General features: G+C 38.8%; 1 protein-coding gene and 1 non-coding gene across 2 annotated transcripts in view; one reads left to right on the top strand and one right to left on the bottom strand.

The window, feature by feature from the left end:
* The window catches only part of itga8 (integrin, alpha 8), a 92,703-nt gene that overhangs the window by 55,886 nt on the left and 17,461 nt on the right, over window positions 1–19,356 (bottom strand). The window contains exons 6-13 of the mRNA XM_058376764.1: window positions 19,093–19,138; window positions 14,801–14,926; window positions 14,668–14,712; window positions 13,566–13,609; window positions 12,689–12,745; window positions 11,079–11,131; window positions 7,185–7,390; window positions 1,118–1,309 (exon numbers count right to left, since the gene is read on the bottom strand). Of these exons, the coding sequence (XP_058232747.1) occupies window positions 1,118–1,309; window positions 7,185–7,390; window positions 11,079–11,131; window positions 12,689–12,745; window positions 13,566–13,609; window positions 14,668–14,712; window positions 14,801–14,926; window positions 19,093–19,138 (769 nt within the window). The remainder of the gene's footprint in view (window positions 1–1,117; window positions 1,310–7,184; window positions 7,391–11,078; window positions 11,132–12,688; window positions 12,746–13,565; window positions 13,610–14,667; window positions 14,713–14,800; window positions 14,927–19,092; window positions 19,139–19,356) is intronic.
* Window positions 16,684–16,765, top strand: trnas-cga (transfer RNA serine (anticodon CGA)). The gene has a single exon. It is a non-coding gene; the product is annotated as a tRNA-Ser (tRNA).

Below are 19,356 nucleotides of genomic sequence, written 5' to 3'. Positions count from 1 at the left end.
CGATCTACTCAGCTAGTTAAGTGAAATAATGCAGACTAAACGTACTGCCATGTTTATCCAATCATTTTGTTTGCACCATTCATAAAAAGAAAATTTGAAGCTGAACTTTTCTACATAGCTGAAATGAAAACTTTTGTTTAAAAAGTATTTCTTTTCTTTTCCTGGTTATATGTGTCCAACGTACTAATGCTGATTTGTACTGTTGTGTAATTGGGACGTTATTATATCTGTTTACGGCATAATTTGCTGCTAAGACAAAGCAATTTACATTATCGAAGCTACTACTGTGTAAAAACAAAAGCAAACATTCGCAAAATATTCCACCCTCTTTGTGCTAATTCATTTGCTAATCAAATCCGTTTTTTTAAGGAAGGTCGACTGTAACAGTACCCATTAATTATTATTATTTACATCCCGGCTAGATTTTGTCTTTTGGATGACATAGAAAAATAAATACTACTTTGAGCTTATGACTTAAAATGTATAGAACATAAACTAAAACGTTGTTATGCAGCAGTTTAATTCAGTCCAGACCCAGCAATCGATAATCATGGATATTGGAGCTCACTCTGATTGGCCAGGTGAACTCCTGAAAAGTTTTCGGTAGTGATACAGATTTACAAATTACGGCTGTACAGATGAAATAAATATACAGCAAAAAAAAGCTTAACATGTTCCAGAGAATTCCTCAGCAATTGCAAATATATTGAATTCAAGGGGTCACAGACTCTCTCTCTCTCTCACTCACTCTCTCTCTCTCTCTCACTCACTCTTTCTCTCTCTCTCTCTCTCTCTCTCTCTCAAATGACGAAAAGTATGCTATTGCTGTGAATAGATTATTCTGAAGGCGAAAACAAGAAGGCAACAAAATCAAAACCACATCCATGATTCAAACTCTGAAAAATAGACACAGCCTTACTCATCCCCCTCCCCAACAGATGTTTCTGAGTCCCTCTGCTTCTCTCTCTCAGTCTCACTGAACTTGCTTTTATCACATTTCTGTGGTTTTTACGTCCACAACATTGGTATGATTACATTACCAGAAACATTCATAAACAGACAGAATAAAAAAAAATAAAAAAAAAGGCAGAAAGGTCAAGGACGTGTCCCTACTCACCAGGGTACTGGTTGTTGTCCAGGTCTGAGTCGCCACGTAGCGTGAACCCAAAGCCTGCTGGGATTCCAGTCGAAGCCCAGGATCCTTTGAGCACCTGCGAGGCCTTCATCCTCAAGCCAGACCTCTCACCGTTATAGATAAACACACAGCCGCCGCGGTCCTCGCCTGCAAACGGAGCTCCCACTGCCACATCTGAGACAAAGAGACATGATAAACAAAGACAAATTAAGAGAGACAGACAACATTACTATTATGCAGCGCTTTGATTTACTAGTTCAAGGTTTGAAATGGGAATTTCAAGTAGATTTCTCTACAAAGCTCAATATTTTTAAAATGCTAAAACTTATGATTAGACAGCTCTAAGGTGTCTCTCTCTTAATCGACTGGAAATCTATTGTAACACTTGTTCATCATGGTTGGGAACATATGCTTGGAAGACTGTGCTGAAGGCAGTGGGATGGCAGTCCATTGCAGACCACCACACACACACACACACACACACACACACACATGCAATCAGCATAATTTTAGCAGGTGCGTGGAAACCGGAGAACCCAGAAGAAACGATCTCAGGGGGAAGCATGAAATACATATAATACTGTGAAGTCTTTTACTCACTGCAAAACAGGGTCAACCTGCACCCCCCCACACACTCCGACCACCCTATTCCCAATACCAACACCCCAACCTGCCAACCCCCCTCCCACCCAAATGCCCTGTATAACTAATATAATTAATCACCATCTTTCCGTCTGTTGTGTCTGTTATTTCTCACTGAGATGGCTGAAACTGCAAAGAGCTCGAGCATGGCTTTCATCAGTAAAAGAGATTAAATGGATACTCAGATCTGCATAAAGCTCTATAGGGGTAGACTGCACTTTTCTCTGCTTCCCTGTGAGACTGTTACCACACACACACACACACACACACATGCATTTTAACAATCGGTTATACACAATAATAACCTGCTTATTCTATTTAAGGTGAAAGAGCTGGACAGACTAAATGACTAAAGTGCTGCTGCATCACACATTTTCAGGTAGCGATAAAGCAAGGGCTAAACCCCTCAATAATGGTTGAATGGTTGTGGGTAATATAGGAAACTGTAACCTAAGTAAAAACAGACCATCGAGAAGATTAAAGAGTCTGAATAAAATTCATCTTGGACGCCTTGGAAGAACTGAATGATTAAAAGTCTTTCAGGTGGATTTTCCTTGAAATGAACTGGAAGAATATTTCTCTTGCAATGAGCATCCTAGACATAACTATATACCTTCCTCCATATGAGGACACCAGGTCAATGCCAAGTGTTTATAGCATCAGAGAGAGGAGGATCAGAAAGACAAAGGAACAGAGAATTAGTGAGATAGACAAACAGAGAAGTATCAATACAGACAGAAAAGAGGAACAGCGATCATAAAGAGCGAGACCGAACAGTACACTGGAAAGAGAGGAACAGAAAGCCAGAGACGGAAGAACCGAATGATAAATAGAAGAACAGAGGAATAACAAGAGAAAGGAAAGACAACTGGAAATAGAGAGGAATGCCGAAAACAAAGAAGAATGAAGCCTTCAATACTGTGTATTACAGCATAGTGAACTCCGTTTGTTCACATTTCCCAGCTTACTATGAAGTCAGGGTCAAAGCTAAGGGTCAGCTATGATACAGTGACCCTGGAGCAGAGAGGATTAAAGAGAGTTTAGGATTAGAGACAGCTTGAACCCCCAACCTTCTGATCAGTCATTTTAATGAGGAACTGTTGGACCAGAAAACCCAGAACTAAGGAACCTAGGGGATGAGATTAACAAAAAGGACTTAATAATATTTTATCAATATTATAGCTGTAATATTAATATCATTAGGCACTCAAACCTAAAGTACTGCTTTCTCTTACACATTGCGGGTGGAAAAAGGGTTACGAGGGTACCGAAAGGCTCAATATGAAGGATGTGGAAGACTGGCTGTGGAAACCATACAGCAGCAGAAGGGGAAAAAAGGTTTAATTAGGCCCCTCCTCATCACCACAAGAAACGATTTTATTTCCTCGAACAGGGAGCACATGGTTAGTGTTTGTGTGTATATCCACACAATATATATGTATGTGTGTGTGTGTAAGCTATAAATAGGCTTTTGGCACGCTTTGGGGTCAGTGCCCAGGTTATTTCCTCTTCCTGCCTGACGACTGTTATCCTATTATGGATTGCTGCAGCTGGCACAATGCCAAATGACCAGAGCAAATATCTGACTGAGGGTTGGCATGGAAACCAAAAGGACTTCACAGAACTGAGGAAATAGCCTTACGTATGGCTGTGTACTCTCTGTGTAGTCCGGCTGAGAACATAATGTAATCCAATACAAACACAAGACAGGCTTTTATATCAAAATTTGAATGCTAAGAACATTTAATTAGCACTATATACATATACTGGGGCTATTAAGCCTTTTCTTTATAAGGGTAGCTAGTTTAAGGGTAGCTAGCTACATTAGTTTAAGGGTAGCTAGCTACATTGGTTACTTCGGATCGAGTTGGGTTGCAATGCAGAGTGAGTTTTGTTTCATTTTCACTGCATCCAGAAACCCTCGCTTTAAATGACCGATAGTGGCTGGTCAATTCAGCTTTATTTATTAAGCATTTTTAACAATTGCCTTTGTCTCAAGCAGCTTCTTTCAGAATACATTTAGAATAAAACATACAAAGTTTAGGATTAAATGTATATTTATCCCTAATGAGCAAGACTGTGGTAACGTTGGCAAGGAAAATCCTTGGACCACTTTTGATAGATACTGACCACTGCAGACCCCACAAAAGATGCAGAATTGGAACTGCTCTGATCCAGTCGTCTAGCCATCACAATTCGGCCCTTGTCAAACTCGCTCAAATCCTTACACTTGTCCATTTTTCCTGCTTCTAACACATCAACGTTGAGGACAAAATGTTCACTTGCTGCCTAATATATCCCACCCACTAACAGGTGCCATGATAATCAGTCTTATTCACATCACCTCTCTGTGGTCATAATGTTATGGCTGATAGGTGTATTTCACTCATAGTTGGAGGAAAAAAACAGACATAACAACTGCTATTAACATGAGCAGCTTAATTGACTCCAGTGATTGATATTGATATCTACATCAAATATTTATATGGAAATGATTCACCGTTATTTATCCAAGAGCTTTGTATCATAGGCTTTTAGAGCAGCATCCCAAACATGAATGCTGCATAAACTATAATTAATCCCTGGTGCACTCTTGCTACACAAATCGAAAGGTGTTTGGTTACTTCAGATCAGATGGATCTGCACTATGGACAATGTGCGTGCACACACACACACACACACAAATGATGTCTTGAGATTTGATTGTGTGAGACATTGGCAGTATCTGAGATGCATTTTAAATTCATGCCTTCCGGAAATCTCCTCTCATTCCAGTAACATGGGGTAACGTGTATACACAGGGGTACACACACACACACATTGTGAGATAATTACATACATAAATTAAACTAAATATTCCTTTCCTTACCAGGACAAGCATGCACACACACACACACACACGAAGTTACAAGATTGTGAGGTAATTACGTACATAAATGAAACTAAATATTCCTTTCCTTACCAGGACAATAACACACACACACACACGTGACTGTCAGATAATTACCACTGACTTATTCATTAATGAAACTAAATATTCCTTTCCTTACAAGGACAAGCGCACGCACACACACACACACACACACAAACATGCTGAGTTACAATATTGTCATATGATTACCACTGACTTATACATTGATGAAACTAAACATTCCTTTCTTTACCAGAACACTGGACAAGCACACACACACACACACACACAGCAAATATTCTACACACAATTTATGCAGCTGTGTGTGCATGTGACTAAAACAGCTTATGTTTACATGATCCACAAATGCTTGTTTTGTCTAGTTGAAATGTTTGCTTTGGTTCACACCTCCTCCTAATTTGTTTGTAACCTGTAAAAGCCCTTGATTTGTATTTTTGTGTGACCCCGATGACTCGGCACTCCACTTGACCTCTTGACATTTAGCGTTAGAGCACAGTTATTGATGGATTCGTGACAAAGTTACTGCAAACTTTGGCTGAATTACACAATAGAATGTAACGTGAAGCGGCTGAGCTCACGGCAAAGTGTTAACAGCTTTAATTGGATCAGCATATAAAACATAGCAAAACTGTTTACGGTAAAAAAGCTGAAACCTCACACAGTGTGTCTCAAGCTAACTGGTGTGCTGTGATTAAGCGTGATGTACAAGCTAGAAAGTATGTTACTTTTAGAGGGTTGGAGAATTTTATAACTTTAAATTATACTTTGTTATCCTTAAGCATTATTTTGGCATGTTATTAATATATGTATTAAATATTTGAATATATTATATTATTAAAACATATATTAATATCAAAATTAATATATTATATTAAATTATTAAAAATATTAAATAGTATTTAAAGCATATATTTGGCATATTAATAATAACAATAATAATAATAATAATAATAATAATAATAATAATAATAATAATAATAATAATATATATTTTAATATACCATAATAAATATTTTTTATTTTATTTTAATAGCCAGTGACTTCAACAATTTTTTTGTTTTTTCCATTGATTTCTATAAATCAGACCAAAAATATATTATACAATCATCGAAACATTGTTCCGTTAGGATTTTTGCTAGATATTTGCTACCACGCTTTTTATAATAGTATATTTTGTTACACAAATTATAACGTTATCACAAAAATTAACAACACAATCACGAATAATCGCGAACGATAATCAAAAAATGTTATCTATATTGTTTGGGATTGAGATAAAGACAATATGTTAAAAGGAGTTTGTCCATTTCCATTGCCCGATATCCATTTGACCCGAACAGTGTCAAAGGGCTTAAAGAGTGAATTTAACACAAGCATTAATTGATTAAAAACTACTTTAGGCTCCTTATTTAGACTTTAGATTTACTTGTTACAAATCTCGAATCTCTTGTTACAAATCTCTTGTCCAGCTAATGGATTTCGCATCCAATTCATTAAAGTATAAACAAACTGACAATGTAATTAGCACTTTAGCTATCATCGTGAGTCTGAATAAGGATAAGCCATGTGGAATTTTTCATCATACTGATGAGTAAAGGCTTAGAAAATATTAGTGTCTCCTTAAAACACATGGATATCTTATTTGTTAACACATGTTAAGGTTAGTTAACTAATTTGCACTCATTGTCCACTTTATTACAGGTCAAGAGCTTCAGTCACTGTTCACATCAAACATCCGAACGGAGAAAAATGTTATCCTAGCGTTAAGAAGGCATCTACAATAGCAACTCAGGCGAGGACAAACTCATGTCAGGACACAGTGTGCACAGTGTGGACAGCGAAAACAAATGTGAAAACCGAGGACACGCTGAACCCGGCAACAGAAGGTCTTTATCACACATCTGCGCAGTAAAAACAGACTTGTATATACACACTCTTACAAGTACACACACACACACACACACACATGTTTATTATTACTACACATAATCTCTATTATCTATTCATAGAAACATAATACCCCCATAGGGTATGAAATGTCTTGTTTATTCTGTCATTTTTGGGACATTATGTCTGCACACGGGCAGTGAAACGAGTTCCCACACACACACACACACACACACACCATGTGGAGTTGTGCGATAATTGACTCCATAATTAATCCATTGACTTGCACATTAATGAAGTCAAATATTCCTTTCTGTACAAGGACAAGCGCTCACACACACACACACACGGTCAGGCAACTCCAAACAGGAAACAAGTGACAGGGTTGCTGGGTCACTAGCAAAACTCCTAAATCTTCATTGAGTTTAGCATTAGAATAGGACTTCCTCCTCACCCAAGACTAAACACGGCCTGAGATCAGGAAATGTGGAGGAGGAGAAAGAACTATTGCCTTCTGACATGCGGGACCACCAAAAACATCCAAAAATAGAAACTCACACACACACGTACACACATTCACACACTTACCCAGGTAACCATCTTGATTGATGTCTCCAAGAGGAGCGATGGAGCTACCGTAGCGTCCAAACAGATGTATTCCGGTGTGTGTTATGGGAGGTGAGAAGAGCAGTGTATCCTCCTGTAAGTAGAGGTAAACCCGGCCCACCTCTCGCGGCTTACTCTCAAACTCCCGATCCATATAGAGAGGAGCTCCGACCAGAACATCATCCAACCTGAAGAGATTTATAATCATTTAAAATCAATTGTGATTACGTGTAGATTACACAAAGTACCGAGTACCAATATTATGAACGAACAGGTAGAAAATAGATAGAAGGGGAATTATTTAGTTTGCTAATAAGGTTCACAGTGCATCTGGTTGTTGAGAGGAGTGACGTGCAATGGGGCAGGGATCCCGCAAGACCACAAGAAAAAGTCATGTGAACGGGAAGTTTTCTTTTTTTAGGTTGATTTACACTTGCTGTTAACTAGGCGTACGTACGCAAGATTGCTGCCACATGTGTCCTACGATTATTTGCATCTGTGTGATGTAACACCGGTGTAAAAGGTGGAAGCAATATAACATTATTTGACACTGGGACTGCAAGTGAATAAACAAACTAGCATTATATTTCAAATCATACGCTTATCTACCATGATAGACCATTTTTTACTACTAACACTAATGGTTTTCCTGTTAACAAAAAACACTGAAAGCCTGACAGCTGAAAGTTTTGAAGAGAAGAGGACAAGAAATTGCTAAACATTACATTCGACAAAGATTGATGGACTGAGATTGTTGTTTTGATGTCTAGCCACCTTTTAATCCTCCACATTTATATAAAATACACTCGGACCATTGCCAAGTCTGAGACCAGAACTAGCCAAGATTGAGTCAAGTCAATCTTGAGTCACGACTTTACTTGTGTTTAGAAATCTTTAGAACTCTACAAATATGAAGTACTTTCCTCCTCATGGGTTGAGTCCAAATGAACGGAGGACCACGTCTTGAATCGCAGATGTATCTAATCCATTTTGAGGCCAAGCTTTTACTTCCATTTCATACATGCCTGATCAAATTTACAATTTCACTTGAGACTTACTTAGAGGTAGCTGGTTGGATCCAACATGAATATTCTTTTTATAAGCCACCAAACTGAATTACCAACAAAATGGGGTGATATAGCTAAGGTTAACGAAGCCAGAGTTCAGAGCCACACACCATGATGACACTCTGATCATTTATCAGTGGCAGGCCGTGCATTTCACACCTAGGCCTTCACCAAATCGATTTCTTCTCCTCTGTCAGCCATTGTGAGTTAAAATATAGATATATTTTATTAATTATGTGCGGTTCACTGCCTCTGACTACTCCAATTATCCAATCAGAGGACGGGAAATTGCTGACATAATCGTATGCCTGCTAGATGGCCCCAGTGACGCCAACTCGAAATCTGATTGGTTAATGTAACAATTTCATTGCCACTTATTTTAAGCCCCTGGCGCCTGCACTATTGATTCTGAAGGCCTTAAGGCAGATTTCTTTCACCCTGGCAACACATGATGTCAGCCACTGGCTGAAATATGATTGGATAAATACTCTTATCATAAATATACAATACTGGAAGCGGCGCAACCAAGAGAAAAGCTATGAAATGTAGAGAATAGACTATTGGGAATAATTTAATACACATTCATGGAAAAATATATTAAATATATTAAAATGCAAGTCAGTGATTCGGATCACTGCTGTTTAGGCCAGCAGAGAAGGCCTTGCTGGCCCTGACGGCCCACCACTGTCATGTCTCCATGTCTTCTAGTTCTCTATTCTGGTTTTATTATTTTGGATTCATATCCAAATTCATATTCATATACAGATAGTGGCATTGCACATGCAGTACAGAGACCTGCCTATCATAACCTGTACACTAACACAGACAAGGCTTTCTATGGAAAGATTAGCGGTAACACACACACAAAAACACACACAGAGATGTCCTGTCCTTTCTTTCCTTTCGAATACATTCCAAGCAGGAAACGAGAGTAATAAAAGAAAAAAAAAAAGAGAGTGCAGTACCAATAACTCCTCGTCCTAAATCGAGACATCGGCTGTATAAAATAACCAGTAAAAAATATGGAGCTATGAAATCGAATGGAGATCTGATATTAAAAAAAGCTTTAGGTTATTTATGTTGAAGTGCAGGCATGCCAAACGTCTTCACGTTGTGAGAATAGACAGCGCTGATGCCGTAAACCAGTAAAGAATTTTTTTTTCCCCCCAATAGGCGATTCCGAAAATGAAGCTGAACGAATGAAACCACATCTGACTATTCTTGTGGTTTACACCCCAACAAACAGTGTGACATTCCACCCTGATTAAAGTGTGATACCAAAGAAAAACAAACACGTGCCATTGCTATTTATAACATTTTCCCCCAACAAATTATCCATTTCCCTGCTTGTCGCTATAAGACGTCCGTACGCTTCCTCCCGACTTCCTGTTTAGTGGCTTTTGTGCTTAGCACTGTACGCTCTTGGGTATGTTAGTGTGAGGAGAAGCACAGCATCATGGTGTAAACACAGGGATTGGGTTAAAGTTAGGCACATAGTAAAAATATAAACACCACTACACTACATTTCCAGCTTCAGTCTGAAAGAGAGACGAGAACCGACCGCGGAGTAATCAGCTGTGTCTGTCCACAAAGCCCAGTGAGAGAGTCACAGACTCAACACAGGAAGAGAGTCTAGGGAGCAGAGTGACTCGACTCCAAATAATTGAACAGGGAGAAAAGAAGGAAAGAAAGATGATGGGGTCAGTGAGGAGAGAAGAGAAGAGAGGAGAGGAGATAATAGGAAGAGAAGAGAGGTAAGTAGAGAAAAAGAAATGAGAAGAGAGGAGAAGAGAAGAGAAGAAACACGATGAAAAAGAAGAGAAGAGAAGAGAAGAGAAGAGAAGAGAAGAGAAGAGAAGAGAAGAGAAGAGAAGAGAAGAGAAGAAACAGGATGAAAAAAGAAGAGAAGAGAAGAGAAGAGAAGAGAAGAAACAGGATGAAAAAAAAGAGAAGAGAAGAGAAACAAAGACACTAGAAGAGAAGCGACAAGAAGAAAAGAGAAGAGGAGAGGAGAGGAGAGGAGAGGAGAGGAGAGGAGAGGAGAGGAGATGAGATGAGATGAGATAAGATAAGATAAGATAAGATAAGATAAGAGAAGAGAAGAGAAGAAACAGGATGAAAAAAGAAGAGAAGAGAAGAGAAGAGAAGAGAAGAGAAGAGAAGAGAAGAAACAGGATGAAAAAAGAAGAGAAGAGAAACAAAGACACTAGAAGAGAAGTGACAAGAAGAGATAAGATAAGATAAGATAATAGAAGAGAAGAGAAGAAAAAGGATGAAAAAAATAGAAGAGAAGAGAAAATGGAAATGAAGGAAATGAGGATGAAGAAACACTGCCCAAAAGTCAACAGTAAAATAAATGAGTTTGAAGAAAGAAAGAAATGAGAGAAAGAAAGAAAGAAATAAGAAGAAAAGAAAATGAGAGGAAAAGAATGTGAACAGAATTAAATAGAACAGATGAGATAGAAAGAGCTTGATCCTTTTAACCAAGATATTCTGATGTGAAATGACCCACACTACAACCAGTCCACACCTCCTTCCATCTCATAAAGGAGATGGATCAGATCTCCACGCTACACAGTTAATAGAATAAGGAAGTTGAGCTCCACCTGAATATCTGCACACACCCTGTAACACAATACACACACTCTTTCAGTCAAATCAAATCATCCAATAAGTCTAGTTAATTTCCCCGGGGTCATGCTGATGACTGATCTGTCACATGTTTGTAGGTCAGCTTGTGGGAATCAGAGCCTGCATCATTTCGCTGTGTCGGGTGTTTTCGTGTGTCAGCTGGTGTAAGGAAACTCACCCGTCTCCGTTCACGTCCGTCACGGCCACGGTGTACCCAAAATATGAAGCCATCTAGTATAAAAAAAACAATGCTGTGTTACTGAAAACTGAATTTTCTTAATGGGATAGACTGGTTAGACAATTCATATCTAACACGAACAAAACAATCTTACAGATTTAAGGTATAGGTATGAATAAAAAAGCTATATTTTACGCAGTTGATATGATTTTTTCATTATACTACATTGCTGTTGAATTCTTGATTCTGATTGGTCAGAAGATGTTGAATATATTTCTTCCGACTATAGCAAAAGTGATTGCTTGAATCTGATTGGTCAGAAGGTGTGAACTAAATTTCTTCCTATTACACCAAAAGTGATTGCTTGAATCTGATTGGTCAGAAGGTGTTGATTGAATTTCTTCCTACTATCCCAAAAGAGATTGCTCGAATCTGATTGGTCAGAAGGTGTTGATTGAATTTCTTCCTACTATAGCAAAAGAAAATGCTCGAATCTGATTGGTCAGAAGGTGTTGATTAAATTTCTTCCTATTGTAACAAAAGTGACTGCTCGAATCTGATTGGTCAGAAGGTGTTGATTGTATTTCTTCCTACTATAGCAAAAGAAATTGCTCGAATCTGATTGGTCAGAAGGTGTTGATTAAATTTCTTCCTATTGTAACAAAAGTGACTGCTCGAATCTGATTGGTCAGAAGATTGCATTATTTTCGTATACCAGAAGATCTTAGAAAGTAGTTCCGGCTGCAGCATGAACGAGAGATTAATGAGCTCATTTTATTATTTATTGTTTCTATAGTAACAGTTTCAGAGTCTCAAAACAAGGCAGCAAAAAATGCCTTCTGGAGAAAAACTGATTGAATTATTGATTCTGATTGATTAGAAGGTGTTGATTAAATTTCTTCCTACTATAGCAAATGTGATTGCTTGAATCTGATTGGTCAGAAGGTGTTGACTAAATTTCTTCCTTCTTTAGAAAAAGTGATAGCTTGAATCTGATTGGTCAGAAGGTGTTGACTAAATTTCTTCCTTCTTTAGAAAAAGTGATAGCTTGAATCTGATTGGTCAGAAGGTGTTGACTAAATTTCTTCCAACTATAGCAAAAGTGATGGCTTGAATCTGATTGGTCAGAACCTGTTGATTAAAATTCTTCCTACTACACCAAAAGTGACTGCTCGAATCTGATTGGTCAGAAGATTGCATTATTTTTGTGTACCAGAAAAGCTTGAAAAGTAGTTCCAGCTGCAGCATGAATGAGAGATTAATGAGCTTGATTTATTATTTATTGTTTCTATAGTAACAGTGTCAGAGTCTCCAGTATCTGCACTTGTTGAAGGGGTCATCCAGGGGGAGGGAAGGGTCATCCTGAAAGACACCACTCCCATCAGGATGGGAACTTTTGACTGATTTCCAGGTATGGGGAGAAATAGAGACAAAACAAGGCAGCAAGGGCAGCAAAAAATACCTTCTAGAGGAAAAACTGAGCCAGAAGGTTTTTCCTACCAAAAATATTTTATCTATATATATATATTTTTCTGGTAGTAGATATTTGGACCTTCCTGTAAATGTACAAAATATTATCACATGATGGAGGATGGAGGATATGCACTGACCTGTTCTCCGGTAAAATTCTGAATGAGGGTGAGACTTGTGGAGTTTATCACAGCAACCTAAAAAAATGAAAGAAATTTAAATGTAAAGCTTCATCTAGATCTGAGTGAGTTACAGTGACGTAAACAAGTTGAGTTGCCTTTATTTGTCACATATACATGAAATTCTTTCTTCACATATCCCATCCTTAGCGGTTTTGGGGTCAGAGCCAATCATGAAACAGCACCCCTGGAGCAGGGTGGGTTGGGGGCCTTGCTCAAGGGCCCAGCAGTGGTAGCTTGGCGGTGCTTGAACCCCCATCTTCCAGTCAGTGACCCAGAACCTTAACCACTTGAGCCCATATACATACGTAACACATTGTATGATATCTCCTTAAATGTAAGTCAAATTCAAACTGATGTTTAAAGTCAGTTCTCAGGATCTAAATCACATCTAGAAACATGCACCCCTCCCCAATCCCCTTGATAGTACAGTCCAGTCTGGGATTCCTTAACAAAATCTGAAATAACATCCAGACGAGGTGAAGGAGGGTCACTGACACCTACCTAGACGCACATGCCGGCTCTAACACACCTGTATTTTTCCATATGAAAGGCATGAAATCCTCACACACCGTCCTCATCAACATTCCAACCCAAGTTCACGACACCACACGTGATCATACGCTATGATATATATATTTTCTAAGCATTGTTGTTGCATTGCCACCTTCCTGGAGTCAATAACTCATATTGGTCACATATATCTTCCTTTTTCATTCCCACACCCTAGCTCTTTCCTGTCGGCTTCAACTGACCTCTGACCTTTTGAGACAGAAGGATAATGAGAGCAAGAGACACAAAAAGTGAGAGAGAAACAAATAGAGTAGTTTGTGCTTACATAACCGAAGTTCTGCGCTCCTCGTGGCACTCCTGCTACCAACTCTGCAGAGAAAAACCGTCGCTTAGATAAATATATAGAACATAAACACACTTGGGAATCTGACACATACACACACACCATATCTTTCTACACTTTTTGTTTCCATTCCAGAGAGTAGAACTATGTTCAACCCAGTGGTGTGAATTCCTGGTGTGTATAATGTGCATAACAGTGCTTTTTCTATATAACACACGCACACACACACACAAACACACACACAGCTTTATCTCTGTTATCTGAGAGTAAGCAGTGAGGTGAGGACAGTCCCTCATTCTCATATAAATATTTACGAGAGGGAGACAGACACACAGAAACGGACAGATAGAGAAAGTGAGTGATTAGCGCAAAGACGGATCGCGGATAGTGATGGAAAGGAGTGTGAGTTCGTAACAGACTGTGTGTGTGTGAGACAGTGGAAGTGACAGTATGTGATCGAGGTCTGAGGAAAGTCTGGATTTGATTGGCTGAGGAAGTGCGCTATAATTTGGACTGAGGCTGTGCAGAATCACAAAAGTGGAACATGGTCATGGAAGCCATAATGCTACCACCCACAAAGCTTGCCCCACACAGAGAGAGAGAGAGAGAGAGAGAGAGAGAAGCAATAATTGTATGACTTCACAAACTATAAGTACAAGCAGAAATCTGTGATCTGTTGAGAGGCAGTTATTAAAACTCTGATGGGATTGGGGTATTGAGAAAAAGAAAAAATTTCTGTAGAAGCTTCCAGAAGCTTGTTGTACAGCCCAGAAAAAAAGCCACAGGCAGACAGACATAGACAGAGATAGACAGCGACTATTTGTTAGCTACATGCTACTTCTGCCTCCGGCATAAAACTAGAGAAGCTAATGTTGGACATCAAACATGCCTTGGCTTATGGTCTAGATTTGGGGAAACAGGAAACAAACAATTCTTTTATAATGCTGCTTTCAGCTACATCTAACTCCACTATGAACTACATGACAATAACAAAGCCTTTTGTGGGGGGTCTCTCTCTCTCTCTCTCTCTGTCTCTCTCTCTCCCCGAGGAAGAGACCAACAGACAAATGGAGAGAATTGTCACCTTGTTGTGAATCACCGGTGAACTCTCCCACAGCTACAGAGTATCCTGATGGACAGAAGAAAAAAGAAAGTGAACAACACACACACACACACACACACACACCCACAACTGCACACACAGAGCCCTCTATTACCCAAGTAGCTGTCGTCATAGGAGTCTGAGGCGGCTGCTGTCTGCTTCTCTCCCTGGACCTTTCGGAGTACTGCCTTCAAAGAGTAGCCGTTCAAGATTTCTGCAACTCCTGCAGTGATCACTTGACCTACACACACACACACACACTGGGTTAATATATTATGTACCGAAAAGTGCAAATGCCTGTGGGTCGAGTTTACATGTTTGCTGCGTTCAACTTACCTCAGAACTGGTCATTTTTTTTTACCTCAGTGTGTTTGTTCATCCTTTGCTAGCAGCAAACTATCCCTAGCTAACTGTGATGAGTGATGCATTAACCCTCTCGAAATAGCTGTACCAACCAGCAGTTGATAACTGTATCAACAATTCTATCGATTTTAACAAGCTAATATGTCTGTATGTTGATTGAACTAGAGATACTAGAATATATAACTCATTTCAGTTCAGTTCAATCCAATTTTATGTGTAAACCGCTTTTAATTATGGACATTGTCTCAAAGCTGCTTTACAGAACATAACACATATAGTTCAAAATTAATATTAGAGTTATATATATACATTTATTTGTAGGAATCCTGAATCCCTAATGAACAAGCCTGAGGTGATTGTGGTGAGGAAAAACTCCCTTAGAGATGGTAAGAGGAAGAAACCATCTCAAAAAGAAATTTGGGGGACACCAGAGAGTGTGATTTAACAAAAAGACCAGAGAGTGTGATTATAAATAATGTCCTTTCTACACTCAGTTGGAGTTGTGTAACCTGAGCAACTCAACATTAGCTCACCATCTGAGTTCATTATAGATTCCAACTCCTCCATGCTGAAGCCTTTAAAGACAAATTTTAAAGTAAAGTAAGGCTTTACTGCAGATGATGTGAGCAGCCAATGTTGATTTGATGGTATCTGTTGAAGTCAGGGATGCGGAGACCATCATTAGGAAGTAAGAGTGAAATTGAGCTGCATTTCGAGTTGTACTTGAACGCAGCACAATGCTGGAACGATTCAGACTCCAAGATGTTTGCTATTGTTTTTAAACATACTTCATATAGATATAATCATACAGTGAAACACTGAACAACTCAAAAGGCTCTGGGACGACTGTGTGAAAATGTAGTCATGTAGATCACACACACTGCTAAAGACATTTTCCTTGTTAGCCTAGCCTTAGTGTAAAACTAGGAAACTGACTCTGGCCAAAGACACGGCTAATTGGCTACATTTGGGAGGAAGGGAACATTGTGTAAATTGAATTTTTGGCCAAACTGTTCTTTAAAGTTAAGAAAAAGTCTGCGCTGCGAGATAGAGAGAGATTACATTACCCTCCTCCTCTAAAGGTTAGACAAACTCATTATTCTCTTTTATTAGTAAGGCTGCAGGCTGTCCGGGGACCTTCTCATTAATCTCTCTAAGTGTGTGTGTGTGTGTGTGTGTGTGTGTTTTTATATCCTGATGAGGACCAAATGCCAAGGATAGGCAGTATCTGTAAGTTTTGACCTTATGGGGAAATTTAAAAACTTATAAACTCTGTACTACTTTACGAACTTGTATTCAGGTGTTTGGTGGATTTAGTTGAACACATGAACCCCGTCAAAGCATGCCTGACCCCCTCCATCCCTCTTTCTCACTAAATAAATGTGAGAGACTTTGTTTTATTGTAGAGGAAACATTGTGAGGATTGACCGTTCTGCAAAGAGAGAACTGGAGGTACAGTGCAAACAATTGAGCTATTTTTATACTGCCATGTTTTTTTGTGTTGTCTGTTCCTAACAGCCCTTTTGGGATACGTGACATGCCACATCGTTTCTTATCCAAGCAAAGTTCTTGCATTTTGTTGTCACCCTCCCACACGAACCGGATTCAGAGATCTGCTGCACATGCACAAATATAGTCACGGTGGCCGAGAGGTTAAGGCGTTGGACTCGAAATCCAATGGGGTTTCCCCGCACAGGTTCGAATCCTGTTCGTGACGATTTTTGTGAATTTCCCTTTGGGATGAATAACGTATTTGAATCAGTTCTTTGAGCTGGTCACAGAAGAGTGATGATAGATATCAGAGCTCAGAATGATTGGTCACTAAGCCCCAAAATGATTCGATCGGTGGTTGAGAAATCTGGGCTAAAAAACACACCATGTGAGCTAGGCTTAAGAAAAACCATTTGTGTGTGCGTCCATAATTGCTAAAGAAACACCGGTGACATTTTATACGAAACCCATTCTCATAAAGCTTTATAAGTGGGTACATAAACCCTTGCATTTTCATAACAAGCATTTTTATAAGCCTTGTAAATTCCGTAATTCATTACAGACAGGTTACACTTCGTCATAATCCCCTGTACCTTTTTATTTTCGACTTTAGTAATATTGTTTTGCTTATTAAAATTATTATTATAGCACTTTTCTATAGCTGTGTATGATACTGTTCAAGTTTATAAAATGCTTACGAGCACTTTAACCAATTTGCCGTTATGATGATTTATGAATTCATGCCTCATAGAAGCAAAATGCCATTAAAATAAAATACATTTATGGTGGACACCCTTATAGGGGAGGAGGTGTGATGAAGGGAGCTCATATTTCTGTTGTTTTATTCTCCATGGGGCAAGCACCTCTTTAAAAAAGTCAGAGATGTAGAGTTCAGGTCAGGATAGATGGCTGGAGCATGGGAAAGGAGAAGAGGATGGGGGCACAAAAGTGTCAACAAAATTAAGTGTGTGTGTGAGAGCAGTGGTCAAATTTTCCAGTGTGATGGACATGGGTTACGCTGTACTGTTTAGGCCATAAAAAACTCACTATGAGTTGCCTTTCCTAGACTTTACTTTTATTTCTTTCAACATTTTGGTGTATTTTTACCATGGTAACAGTTTCTTACATTACCCACTATACCATTTATAGATTCCCTTGAATCTCTCTCACTGAGGCTCTCTCACTTCCTCATCTGTACACTATAACTAAAACGTTTAAAGCATCACCTTTCTTGCCAATACCGATGTCAACACCATCACACTCATCGTCTCATAGATCCCTAACTATCCGATCCAAATCTCTTTTTTCTGGGGCGTTTTGCTGCATTCATTATTCTACTATGTCGAATTTCTTATTGCTTTCCTATTGGAAAATGTCGAGTGAGTCAAGAAGCTCTTCCTCTTTTGTTTTGATGAGCTAACAGTAAAACTTAACTGCTATCACTTATGCTTGAGAGCAGTGAAATTTTCTCCTACTAAACAGTGACTACACTAACAATGCCTTCCTGTGACATCAACAGAACACACGTGAATAAGTAGGCTGCTTTACACTCTGTAAAGCTCTTCTTCTATTAAAAAACGATGTTCCGAGCGCAGTCAGATTCACATTTAAGCTGAATTCATTATATCAGCTTCATCATATTGAGTAGAGGTTACTTCTAGCTTCCGGCTTGGTTGATACGTTGATAATTCCAACATGTGAGATTAATCCAGTTTTATGAACCTGGATGAAAGGAATTGCAAAGGGGAAAAACGTTAATGTAATCCCATGTTCTTGTTCTTTCTCATACTTATACCTAACGATAGCGGGAGAAATGTGGGGGGTCTGCAGATTGGCATCATTTACACGCATCTGTTCACACACACATGGCTGCAGTTATCCAACAATCTGTATTTATCATTGTGCAAACAAACTTGCATGCTCACACTTCGCACATTTACACGCACGGGCCATATTGCTGCAAAATCCTGAGCAGTGTCACATTCATGTACTCTTAAAATCTAATAGCAACCATTACATTAAAAACTATTACATTCATATGTGTCTTTTTATGGCGGATTAAGTGGAACCGAAAGCTTAAGTAGTGAAAGATATACAAGAATTGTCTGTCAGCAGCCTGTCATTAAAGCATAAACCCTTAGAGCTTATTGACCATAAAGCTAAGCTGTTTTTGCTAGTTTAAGCCCTATAGTTAGCTACTGTATTTCCACAGCCCATTTCTAATCATCAATCATGCATTCACTGTGAAGAAACACAACTCTCTAACTCACAAGTCAGCTCCGGATCGGTCAAGCGGCAGCAGTGAAGAAACTGGACTGCTGTACGAATAGACGTCAGAGGATAGTGACATGTCTTGACTAAATATATTTCCAGTTCTGCTCTACAGGGGAAGAAGCAGGATTTTTCCACTATTCTGGCAGAGATCTGAATTCTACCATTCCCTTGAATCAATCTTGAATAACAAGCCTTTCGGTCCTTGGAGACTGATTACCGATTTGATGGACTCAACAAATGGATGGAGGGATAATTGACAGAAAGGAATGATTGTGTTACCTTGCCAATAGAAGCTCCCTGGTCCTCCTAATACTAACGTCCCGTCCTGAGGAAACAGAAAGAAAATAGAAAGAAATGTAAATATCATTAAAATCAGAATAAAGTGATATTCCTACCTATATTTTATTAAATATGTCAAGAAAAAATATAGATATTAAATCCGTTTCATATCCAAATACATACAGTAATAAAAAAATATATATATATTTTTTAACAACACTGGACATTTTTCCAGAAAGTAATTTACAAGCCTTCATGTGGCTG

Source organism: Hemibagrus wyckioides, linkage group LG23 (assembly GCF_019097595.1).
Source record: "Hemibagrus wyckioides isolate EC202008001 linkage group LG23, SWU_Hwy_1.0, whole genome shotgun sequence".
Classification (NCBI taxonomy): Eukaryota; Metazoa; Chordata; class Actinopteri; order Siluriformes; family Bagridae; genus Hemibagrus; species Hemibagrus wyckioides.
Note: the sequence above shows the minus strand (reverse complement) of the source record. Positions and strands in the feature narration are given on the sequence as shown.